Genomic DNA, 13,002 nt, shown 5'->3' with positions numbered 1-13,002 from the left:
ATATATATATATATTAGCTTAATGGCTAGACCTAAGGAAATCTGAATTCATTCAATAAACAACTCTATACTCATTTTGATGTAAATCAGCTTTATTACTATCCCTGAATATGCTCTATCAAAATGTCAGAGAAAATTTCAGTGTTTAAGAAAAACTCTATTATCCACATAATTATATCCTGTCTGCTTTATTTTTTTTAATCTTAAATTTGATTTATTTCTGGCGGATAATGCAGCAAAGTTTAAATTGATTGCGTTCTTATCCAAGCTGACAGCAAGCCAAAACTTTAGTCTCACGAAATGTACAATTTAATTCGGTTCTGCAAAAGAAAATTCTGCTCTATGAAAGGAAACACACAGCAGCTGCTGCTCTGAGACAGAAGAGCAAAAGAGCAACAGTTTACCCAGGCTCAGTTTTATTTTGTCAGCAAAACTGAACCTAGCTTTAGATTTGAAAAGCAAAAAGTATTCAATGAAGAAAAATGAAAACCCATGCAATCTATCTTTATATCCTTGGACCTGACCATTTGTTTGAGGACTAGGTGTGTTAAATAGGCTACTTGAGAGCTTTTCTTTTGTCGATGACTAATTACAATAGGAAACTGAATAAAATGACATAGTGTTGATACTCACAGGTCCTAACGAGCAGGTTAGGTATAAAATCAGCATTAGTTTAGACATATCCATTTCAGCCGATTCAGCAGTTGCCTGAGAGCGCTTCCCAAAAGTACGGATGCAGAGAGACAAGTTGACGGCCGAAAAGTAACTGACAAAGAATCCGAAGCGTCCGCCAACTATGCGCGCGAGCGCTCCGGTGCGCGTGGGTTCACCAGCCGGACTTCGTCGCCAAACCTGTCCATGTTTATCCCTAACATGAAAAACACTTCATTCATAAACGACTCTGGAATGATGGGAAGCCATTCACAACAGGCGTTTGCATGAACCACGTAGATACGTGACAAGCGCGAGGTGGACTGTAATTCCAAGGCTGTCGACCCACGTCCTAACCCCTCACTTCCAAAGTAGGTGTGTGTGTGAGAGAGTGCGTGTAGTCTATAATATACTATACTGTACTATACTATACTACAGCAGCAGCAGCAGCAGCACAGCCCTGAATAACAGCGATAAATGACTCATTCTCTGTCTTAACCTGTCCGCACAGCACAGCTCCTGCGCTCTTTTCATTAGGGCACAGATACTGTTCTCTAATCTTGAAAATTGTCATCCATGGCACAGCTTTTGCTCTTTTTTCTCTTAAATTGTTAACTAAAACGGAACCTCTGCTCTCTTAAACTACCATCTATATCACAGCTTCTGATTTCTTCTACTCCTTGTCCATTAAACTGCTTCTCTTAAATTATCTTCTGTAGTTAAACGGTATGTTATGTAATATTGTGACGTCATGTAAGACAACTTTATAAACTAACACACCAACACAAATAGGCCTATGTGAGCTCTTGCCTTCTCAAGTTGCCAATAATCACCACTGGAACTGCTGTTGAAAGTGCCTCTGGAATTTTTAATAAATGTAAATTATTTCCTGGGAATTTCTTTCATTTACAGAGAACTCAAAAAAGCTGATATGTAAATGCATATGTGCATGTAGCATGAAATCAATCATTTTAAAAGTATAATGGAGAGAGTCTAATATAGATTAGCCAGCCCATTGAGATCTTATATGTTCATTTCTTTTCAAAAGAACCAGAAGAACAAGAGAAGTGACTCAGTGCAGCCTGTAGACAAAAACATTCTCAAGGAAATGTATGTTAAATGGTGCAAAACGTGTTCTCCATTTCTGTTATTTATCTATTGATATTTAGTGGCTAAAAACGAAAGGTGTGAAATACACATTCAACTTGCCATGCATTAAATGACTGACTTTGCACTCCAGCATAAAATTGGCCCAATATCTGTGAATACCAATATATACAAACATGAAAGAAGCAAAAACATATTTGGTTCATTTAACTTTTGTGTAATGGCATCCTGTTTTTTTTTTTATATGCTTTTAACTCTTGTGAAATGGTATCCTGGTGTTTTGTTCTGTTTCGTTTGGATGAGTCACAGAACTAATTGGTCTGCAGAATGCCATAAAATTCTACTAACTCTACTAACTGTGGAATGAACCAGCTGAAATGTAATATAGTGCCATGATACTGAAAAGTGTTTATACAATCTGCTTAAAGTTCCTCTTTCTCAATTCTGACTTCTGAGTCCTAATTTTAAAGGTAGTCTATCTGAATTACTCATCTGCGTGTTATCAACTTACCTGATCAATAATGTGTCTTAAAGTTATTACGTCCCCTTCCCATTACAAGTCTGACCTTTACAAACAACAATCCTTCAAAATATTTACACAGATGTTTATCTATCATACATTCGCAGTAGTCTTTTAGTGCTGCCATTCTAAAGTGGAAATATGCCTTCACATGTGGAATGAATGAGTTGAACCGGTCATTGGTTTTGGCCATGGCTTTGTGATGGAGAAAGAATATAACACTTCTTATCTCATGCTTCATCTATCACTATCTTCTGGACCAGGGGTCTCCAACCTTTTTGTGAGTGAGGGCTCCCTGAAGGGATAAAATTGTCTCAAGGGCTACTTGTTTGATATACTCCAAATATATATATATGTTTGCTCTGAAGATGAAGTGCATGTGTTCATGTCCTCGTATATTGAGACGCAGACGCTGAAAACACAGCGAGTCACGTGTGTTTGAGTTTGTGTATCAGATGAAACTACTCCACGCATTCACACAGACACACAGAACATGAAGACTGGTTGCTGTAACATTTATTTCTGTTGTGATTAATCCATACTGAGTAAAAATGTCCAGATTTTAACATCATTATTAACATAAATTTTATCATAATCTCGATATTATATCATTTATCGCCCGACGCTAATTTAGGCTATTTATAGAACATGCTTGGCGGGCGACTTAGAGACTCCATGCGGGCTACCAGGTGCCCACGGGCACCACGTTGGTGACCACTTTCCTCCTTCAGCCCACATCCTGCTCGAATCAATGGAGGAACCCTGCACCGCCCTCTCAAGGACTGTCTGCATTAAAACAAGCCCTTACTATCAACAAGCAGTCTTATATATCACACACCGTACAGAGCAGACAAAGAATTTAAACTTTGAAAATTACTTGTCATGTCCTGTGAGTTTACACTGTGAAAAAGTGGTGGAACTATTTATTTAAATTGAAATAATTTTATATATTACATGTATATTTTTTAACGCTTCCGCAACGAAAAAATAGTCCACAACAACATGCAAAACAATCGACCTATAGCCAAAAGTCAAACACTGCAATAATATCACAGTAATATTAATACTCAAGTCATCCAATGTAATTTTCACTACAATTGTATAATTGTAGTGAAACAATAATATTTAAGATCAAAAATTGCACCAGCTGCATTTGTTTGAAACAACAGAGAGTGACTCGTCGGTGTGATTCAAGAGAAGTGAAAGTAGCGCCGGTTCCTGAATGGCGGACTGACACTGCGTTGCCATGGACGACAGCGAATATGAGGAAATATCGTACATCTGGATGGCACGATTGACCAATCGAATTGAGTAATCCAAAAAGCCAGGAAAAAAACAGTTTTATGATTTTATGAAACATTTATTCATTCAAAAACTCCTAGTTACACTATATCGTCAGTTTTTAGTTGAAATGGAAATAACTTTTGTATTTTCAGTCACACCCAAAAATAAACATGGGAACAATGACTGGGTTTTTCTTACTTAAGTGGGTTAAGCCAAGTCTTTTGGTTACAGCTATCAATATCAAGGTATGAACAAAACTCTAAAGAGAGATAATCTCTGCTTCATTAGCCTAAGACAACATTAGGCAATTTTTTTGTAGACTGTCTGCTACAAATTCTTATAGGTACAGTATTGGACTAAATATTGTTCAAGCCTCATCGCATTCAAAATTAGCATGTGAAGATATTTAATGCTACAACAAGTAGATGAATGGCACTGAATATTATAATGCCATAAAAAGAAAGTCTATAATATTATTTTAAGAATAATCAGTCACCAAAAATGTTTATTCTATCATCTTCCTCACTCAAGCACCCCCATAGGTATTCTGAGTTTATGGTATTTTATTCACCTTAAAACTGTGCCTCCAATAAAAATACCCACTAGGCAAGGTCAAATCACAGAGGTGCAGGAGTAAAAGCTAATTAAATCATAGAGGGTTGATGCTTTGGGCAGAAAAGGTGGTAGTGATTCATAAGCATTTGGTCAAATCAATTCTCCAACTGTAATAGGGTCACAGACAGACACAAAGGTGGACCTGTAGACTCAATTTACCCTCCAGCAAGTCAGCATGAAATCTGTTTAGAGATCAGTTTGCACATTAAACCCCCTTACCTGAAAGGAACCAGAAGCAATGGTGGATGATTGTAATAGTCTATGGCTTTTTTGTCCTTGAGAGGGAGCAAACTGTGCAGTACTAGCACTTCTGCTAAAGTCGTATTAGCTAGGTAATTCTTACTACTCCATTTGTTTGCTTCTGTTTTTGCATACAAACAACAGTATTAAAGTTCATGGTTGATTACATATTGAACATTTTTATTGTAATGCAGATATTTGTGTGTTTGGCTGAGAGTTGATTAGACAAACAAATACTAAGTGTTAAACCTGCTCTTTGAATACCAACTCTGCACAAGTTGAGGCCTGCGTAAGGAATCATGTGCCAGTGTATTTTGGGAATAGCACAACCTGTCTCAAAAAAGAGAGAGAGAGAGAGAGACCACATCCAAATTTTGCACATCCAACTGATTAAAATGATTTAACGATTCACCAGAAAAAAGACTGGTATTTTCACTGCAGTGAGCCAGACACTTATAATACTATCTGCAGCTGTTCCTTATTTAAGTGCATTAGTGCCCGAATGTTAAATACCTTGGACAAATTGATTATATTGACTGAAACTGGAATCATCCATGATACTATGCATGTGGAGCCTTTTACCTTAATGGGAGATACAATGACACGATGTGGTGAAAATTAAAACAGACCATTTATTAGTATGGATTGCAAAATGCATGTGACATGTGCTGATAAGAGGATTGTCCTGATAGATTATATATTTGGACGTGATGCTCTGTCAGCTGGTCCAATAGAGCCCTTTCAGTAGTTTTCCTCATTATCTGAATGATCAAAAAAGAGCAGGTACATGATCAAACTGAAACACTCTCTTGCTTTAGACTCTCATATCTGTCCATGGTGTCATATTCAGTCATGACTGAGCAGTAGTAAGTTATCTAAGCGGCAGATGTCAATGATTTGCTTCCAGTCCGAGATGTGATCTCTTTGTGGAATCTAATCTCAGTGTCTCAGAGGGGCTTAATGACTGACAATCATCTTGCCCATGATTATCCAAATGTGTGTTACTTACAGTTGTGACATGAAATTCCATTAGGTTTGAAATACTGTGATAGTGAGATAGTTGGACACAAACACAATAAGGGACAAAAACTCTTCTTGTTCTCCCTTTACTTCTGCATTAGATTGAAGTCTCCTTCACAAGTTACAGCTCCTGCACATGTGGTTACTTTCCAATAGTGATATTTTAGTCAGCTCATTGTGTTTCTCTGTTGCAACAACTCGTTAACTGTTTTCTGCAGATGCCACCCCCACCCCCACCCCCATGTGCTACATCTTAAGGTGAGATACTGTTTTCTTAGAAACAGGTTTACTGTTAAATGCTGTAAATTTACAGCAAGTGCTTAATTTACAGATCATCAACTGTAAATTGACATGATTTAACTGTTTATTGAAATAGCAGTATTTTGATGTATGAAATTGGCCGTATTTTTACAGTTTACCATGAGTAATAGTGCAACACATACAGCTGACAATAATTCTACTACTTATTGCAATGACAACTGAGAATCTCCAGAGGCAATGCAGAAATACATCTTACTTTCAGTTCCTAAACTAAATTACAACTCAACATTTCAGCTTGACCACAGAGGAAGTGTCTTTTAACACCATTTTTTTTAGACTGTGCTTAGCAGCAATTAGCATGAAACACCTCATTGTTGCTGGTAGATGATGCTGGTTAGTACTACTGAGTCTACTTAGGATAAGGTAAAATTTTTCATTTTTAATTTAACACATTTAAGTGACTTTGCAAGAACATGTAATTTTATATGTAAATCCATTTTAATATTTCAGTTTTATTTTGAGAAGATATGACAGCAAAAGAGATATGTGGTAAGAAATTTGCATTCATTTACTGCTTTTTGTGGCTTGTCAGTCAATACTTTACTTGACGTATTTTTATCCACCTTTGTCATGGTTTTTTTTTTTTTGTGATTGTCAAGACAATTTTGGCAACTGGCCTCGCTACTTCTTGTTCTGTGTCTGGGTCATCGACATCGCCATGATATTTTTGGTTTATCACTTGGAAACACGTTTGAAAGAAATAACTGAAAATTTCCAAAGGGACAGATGTCAAGAAGAGGACTATATCAACTACAGAACAAGCAGCTTTACATGCGAGCAAGCCATCTGAAGCAGTAATTGAACAATTAATGTAAAATTACTCCCATACAAATGTGACAGTACAAAGAAAGAATTGATTTCTTGTAATGGATTTCGGTCAGAAATCTTGGTGTAACCTTTGATGACCAGCTGACCTTCAAAGACCACATTGCAAAGACCGCTCGATCTTGCAGGTTTGCATTGCACAACATCAGAAAGATCAGGCCCTTTCTAACGGAGCATGCTGCACAACTTCTTGTCCAGGCCCTTGTCATTTCACTTATTTGAACAATGTCTAAAAACTTGGTATTACAAGCACTTCCTGTATCTGTTTGCCTCTTTTAAGAAGAATCGCTTTATGTATCCCCCAATTGTAAGTCGCTTTGGATAAAAGCGTCTGCTAAATGTCTAAATGTAAATGTAAATGTAAATGTAAATGTAAATGTAATGGGGTGTCTTAATATGGACCTATTTCATTAAATAAATTTATGTTCATCACATTCAAATGCATAATTTGTGTGGCAATCTGCAGTAAATTAAAATAAATACAGCTTGATAATGTGTTGCTCAGTTTTTCTGATAAAAATACTTTGCTTAGTTATACTGAAAAGATAATATGCTTGTATAATATCTAAATACAAAGATCTTATATAACCTTTTTTACCTGTCACAAAAAGTCTGATAAGGAGTTTCAGGTGGGTCTGGATATTATCCCTAATTAACCCCTTAAAGGCACTGTTCGCTCAAAATATGAGAAGACTCAATATGCTATATTTTTGTGTAAAAAATAATAAGTCTCAACTTCTTTTGTTGACACCTGTGAAGGAAATTTTTAATTAATCATTACATTTATTTTTCTTGCAGTCTTAACATTTTTATGCTTTTGAGTACTAAATGTCCACAACACTTGAAATTTCACCCATGTGTTGCAATAATAGATGCATATTGACAAGGCAGCTATAATGTCAGTCTGAATGTAATAATAATCATAACAACCCGCGACTTGAGATATAATAAAAAACAAATTTTCTCTGTCAGTAACAGATGATGGGTATTAGTGATTACAATGCACTGGGTCAGCTGGCCAATCAGAGCAGACTGCGCTTGTCAAAGGAGGGGGCTTTGTTGAAAACGACGTGTTTGAGAGAGGCGGGGCATAGAGGACCTACAATAATGTACAGTATTTGAAAAATAATGTGTTTTTTGAACATTAAAGCATGTCAACATATTCTGCTACACCAAATACACAAAATAATTATCTTTAAAATAGCATCATATGACCCCTTTAAAGCTTATAAAAAAAGTCTATAAACTTTTTTTTTCTTCGTAAAGAGCATCAGTAGTCAGTATAATACATACTTTTGTCTTTAAATTCAATATTTAATGCAACATTCGTTTCATTATTCTAAAATACAAAATGATCGTTTAAACATTACAAAGAAAAGATTCTTAACATACTCCTATAATACTATCACAGGGTGAGTGAGTCTGAAATGGAGTGGATGTTAATCTCCTGGGAGGAAAAAATGTCCTTTATTTGTCTTTTAGTTTCTCATAAGTAATTCATCCTGTAGTGAACAAGCCAAAATACACAGGGTCAAGCCTGCTGCAGCTGCTGCCAGGAGACACACATTCCAAAGGGCAACGACATGCATGACAAGATGCTTCAGTTCACATCCACACCAAAGTAAATGTACAAGAAGAGCCGTGATCAAAGCATGTATATTCACCAGACACAAATGTTGTGTGGCCACCCTAAATATTTCTGTATGCACTGTTGAAAGACCAGCTTGCAATCAACACCAAGGTGGTTTCCAGAGCACTTGCACTAAACAAGAGCCGTTTCTCACGAAACATTAAAAATGACATTAGATGCATTTCATGTATTTTATTGAAGATTCATAAATGAGCTTTAAAAGCTTAAATCACAAACACAAGAAAACAAAATCCCAACTTTTTTTGTATGTACTTACTCTTGAAACATTGTATTGCAAGTATTGTTGGCTCTTGTATGATATATTGCTTGTGATACGGTAAGAAATTGTTTCCATATTTTGTATTTTGCTTTGGATTAAAGCTTATACTAAAATATTAAATGTTAATACAAATATATAAATAAAAGCAAATGATAATACTTGTCCAGTATAATATTGATATTTTGGTCACAAGTTACTGTATACATATGCATATAAACGCAAATACATTATAAAATGTATTAAAATAAAAAGCTGTTATTTGAAAGTGTAATAGTGTTTCACAATATTACTGTTTTTACTGTTCTTTTGATCAAATAAATGCAGACTTTCTGAGACGTATTTCACCTAAAAATGGTAGTGTAGGCACAATTAATCTCTTAGACATGGCCTGGCTCAAGCTCAGAATAGATTTAATATTGCTACCGTATGCTGTTTCATGCATATTTTCCATAAAACTGAAGACTCTGAAAGCATCTGTTCCAGCTGAAACACATTCATGCAGGTACTGCATACCTGGAAGGGTTACCGTTCAGGGCACGTCATCTTTGAAGTTTTTATGAGTGTCGAGTGTTTATGATGTATGGTTATTTATCGGTGCCGCTGTTTGGTGACATCAGGACCTCAGGACTGACTTCACGGTAGAGAGGCCGAGTCCTGTGTCTCCAAACCACCAGCCCCACGCGCACCACTAACACAATACAGGCCAACACGAGGAGCACCACTATGGAAAATAAAACCATGATACTGTAAGCAATGTGAGCACAATGTAGCCTTAATATGTAACATCTTTATGTGGGGCCTTATGGTTTTATGAGTTTGTGATTTAACGATGCTATATTTATGGTTAACCAAAAAGGCATGGGTGTGTTTATCATTGACTAACCTGAAAAGACGGCGTTCCGGCCAGGTGCTGCTGCGTCGTAATGCTTGCTTAGGCTTCCAATTAGAGCATAGATAATCACAGGGTAAACGGTGAGGATGTAACGGACATGCTTCTCTATTAGAAAGTTTTCAACTGTAAACCTGTAGAAGAACACGCAAAGAAACAAAAAAAACTTTGATTAGACACAGTGTGCTGATCTAATGCCTTTAATCATATCTTAAATATGAGTCAATCACAAATGAAAGAAAATTAAAAATGATTTAGTTTAAAAGATTTAAAAATGTAGTTTAAAACGCATGCAAAGTTTTGCTTGCCTTGTCATAAAATGTTCAAATTATTTGATCTTTTAGCCTTCTTGACCTTAACACATGGACATGACATAATTTCCTGCATTTTCTTCATATGTTTTGTTTTCTTAGAAATAATAATAAAAGCCAAAATGCCAAACTCCTTAATTTCTTGTCAAGAATTTAATTTTTAATCTTCATTATTCTAGTCTTCATTAATATATCAGTTGTATCACCTGACATTTTTTGACTTTATGCCTCCCCTAAAATCTATTCAATATTTTAAACTTGATAAAAACATGCTCATAATAGAAGATGTGTACTTATATCACTTTATGTATAAACTGTATTTTTGGATATACAGATGTAAACAAAAAAAATGTCATTGAGCCATATCACAAGATTATAGCAGAAAATAAATTATTATGATTACCATATAATTACTTCCAACAGAAGTATGCATAAAGAAGCTGTAGCAGCATTTGTTGGGGAAACTGATGCGAGATCCAACACAATAGTGAAGTTGAGCAGTGTGGCAATGGTTGTCCATGTTGCATAGGTAGCAATGCCATTTTGAACCTAAGGTACATATATGGCATGGTTATTTCAAACATTTCAAATCTGTAGTGCACCTAATTTACCTGCAGTCTTTTGTTTGGGTTGATACTGTATTTAAATACATTACATATGAGATAGTGTTCATGTTCAATGTTCAAGTTCATTTTATTTTAAATAAATAAATATGAGTACTCTGCCTCTTGTCAAAGCGATTCCAAAATTATGTTCAATGCATACCAACACTATGATGCAGAAAAGGTCTTTTGGGTGCTGCTGTTTAAGCCAAGATCCATGAGCTCGTAGACCAATACAAGAGAAGAAGATCATCAGGTAGTTGGTGAAAGCAATCAGGGCAAGAACAATCAGTGCAGGAATCATCAATCTGAATCAATAAAAAATATGTGATCTACAGACATTACATGAAACCACAGGCAAAGCACCATGCAAACCTATGATTATGCCACAAAATATGTTGGCTGCCTACAACTTACTCTCTATCCCACAAGACCAGCCAGGTACTGTTCAGAATCATGTTGATGATCCATGAGAGAAAGAATTCAGAGGGCAGGATTGCTGGACTTGAGTACAACCTGATAATTCAAGCGAAGACTCAAACTATAATAAATGGCTTTCAAACAGTGTGAATAAGCAAAGTGTTGATATGAGTGGCGTTTGTGTGGTTTGGAATACCCTCTACAGAGCCAGGTCAGGATATATGCGTTCATCAGGAAGAGCCAGGAATAGATGACACCCCATATCGAAAAAGTCCATCCAGCAGGAGTGATCTCTGTCTGATATATTTCCAGTGCTGCGCTGAAATGGACCTTAAAAGCCAACGTGAAATTAGTTGTATATACGACTAATGATATCTGTAACTTATTAACGTCTGATATAGGTTAAATAGGGGGTTGAGTGTTTGTAAAAAATTTTTAAAAAAACACCAAATCTTAAACTATAAAACTTAAGCTTGTTATACTTTTATACTTATTATGACTATAAAAGTGCTGTTTTGTGTGACTACCACGTGCAGGGGTGGCATTTTTCACATATGAATGGCTCATAGAACTACAAAAAAAAACTTAAATGGATGGCAGAAGATACTTGTTTCAAAAACATTAAAAACTTTGATATATATATATATATATATATATATATATGGGATTAAAGTCCAAAACCTGACTTGAAATAACCTAACAAATCAATCGGAGCTAAAGCGGTTCCATAAATGACAAATTAAGTTCACACAATCTCATTAATTTGTGCACGCTTATTCTTAAGCAGCCCTTAATGTCGATCATGGATCAAAACGATCCACCATGACAAACAGCGAATCTGTGCTGGCTGTTTAATGCATTTGAGACGTTGTGTTTTCCTCAGTGCATAACTGACATGTCACAGGTATATTTTTCATCTGTAAATGTTAGAAAGTCATGCAAATATATCCATTTCGCTGTCAGGAGTGGGCGAGGCATGCGAGCGCAACGAGTGCATCTGCGCGCATGCGTGCTAAACAGACAGAGCGAAATCGAATAGGAGCGCAATAATTCTGAGAAAAATATTCATTTTACTAAAAAAAATTGTGCGATTTGATATTATCTAGTATATCACAAAAAGCAAACAAAACACCTAACATTAGTAGGTTAGACTAGTGCACGTGCGCATTTATAGTGCGTTTTAGTTGCATCAGCGATTTAACAGACTTTAATTGCAGTGCAATTAAAGTCGCGGCACCCTTTTGGAAATTTTAACAAATTTGTGGCACCCTACAAAATTTATTTTGTCACAATATTAGAATTTCTAACTTCGATATGATACTTTGAAAAGTATAGATATTCGGTACAGCAGGGAAGAACTGCAGAATATACTGTCATACAGATATTGTTAATATTATAAAAAAAATTGTCCATCAATGGTGGCAATCAGTAGGCTAATTTCTAATGAAAAGACCAATTTATATGACAGATTTTAATGTAGGCTCTTATTCATATGTAAACATTGTGAGATAGCTACTTATAATGGTAATTAAACAAAGTTTTGCTCACTCAGTGTATTTTTTATTTTACAGTGGGGTAATTTTGGTGCAGTAGCACGAGATAGCTTGATTTAAAACGTTGAATTGAATAAAAAAATGACAAGGAGGCTATGCAGTTAATAATAAAATAAGAACAAATAAAGAAATTACTAAGGATAGCACAAATAAAAAATAACGATAGGCCTACAAATGAAATAAATAGCTTTTTAGTTTTTCAGGTAGGTCTAACAGTAGGGCTATTAAGAGATTTAGTTTTTTTTTTTTTTTTTACCAATTATATCCAAATAATGTTTAATCCTAGAAAGCTATTATCATCAGAGGACACATGAGCATAACATAGCGGTTAGCAGATCAATGAATGAGAGGGATTTACCACACCTTGTTACAACACAGTAGGGCTATTGCAGACAGAAACAATACTGTACTACAGAGATGTTTCCTGTCAGCTTGATTTCTGAGTGGACTTTGCTGTTCCGATGAGCATGAACGCGAGCGACTGAGCGGAGCACACACACGCATAGAACGGGATAATACGCAGAGCGTCACACCACGTGAAAGTGAATCCTGAGCGGTGAACTAATTTTCGGCAGCCGAAATTTCAGTGCATCTCTAATTATTGGCGACATCAGAAATGGATATTATATAATAGCTGCTTTTTTGAACATTTTAGCAATTTAAAAATATTAAAAAAGGATTTTTTACACGGCACCCCTGCTCTCGACAGACAGCACCCCGGTTGGGAAACACTGG

The 13,002-nt window shown here is 35.8% G+C and overlaps 1 protein-coding gene across 2 annotated transcripts in view; it reads right to left on the bottom strand.

Moving 5' to 3' along the window:
* LOC107718100 (vasoactive intestinal polypeptide receptor-like) overlaps positions 1-9,417 on the bottom strand; it is a 37,614-nt gene extending 28,197 nt beyond the window's left edge. The window contains exon 1 of one of the 2 annotated variants that reach the window (XM_016525051.1): positions 9,376-9,417. Coding sequence is in view for 1 of the 2 variants with exons in the window: in XM_016525050.1 (XP_016380536.1) it covers positions 633-686 (54 nt within the window). In the remaining variant the exon portion in view is untranslated. Of the gene's footprint in view, positions 1-632; positions 1,045-9,375 lie in introns of those variants that run through there. The other variant, XM_016525050.1, reaches the window with a different exon arrangement.
* Between the last annotated feature and the right edge of the window lie 3,585 nt (positions 9,418-13,002).

The sequence above is a fragment of the Sinocyclocheilus rhinocerous genome, unplaced genomic scaffold (assembly GCF_001515625.1).
Source record: "Sinocyclocheilus rhinocerous isolate Xijiao unplaced genomic scaffold, SAMN03320098_v1.1 scaffold480, whole genome shotgun sequence".
Classification (NCBI taxonomy): domain Eukaryota; kingdom Metazoa; phylum Chordata; class Actinopteri; order Cypriniformes; family Cyprinidae; genus Sinocyclocheilus; species Sinocyclocheilus rhinocerous.
The sequence above is the reverse complement of the archived record's forward strand: the minus strand, read 5'-3'. Positions and strand labels throughout refer to the sequence as shown.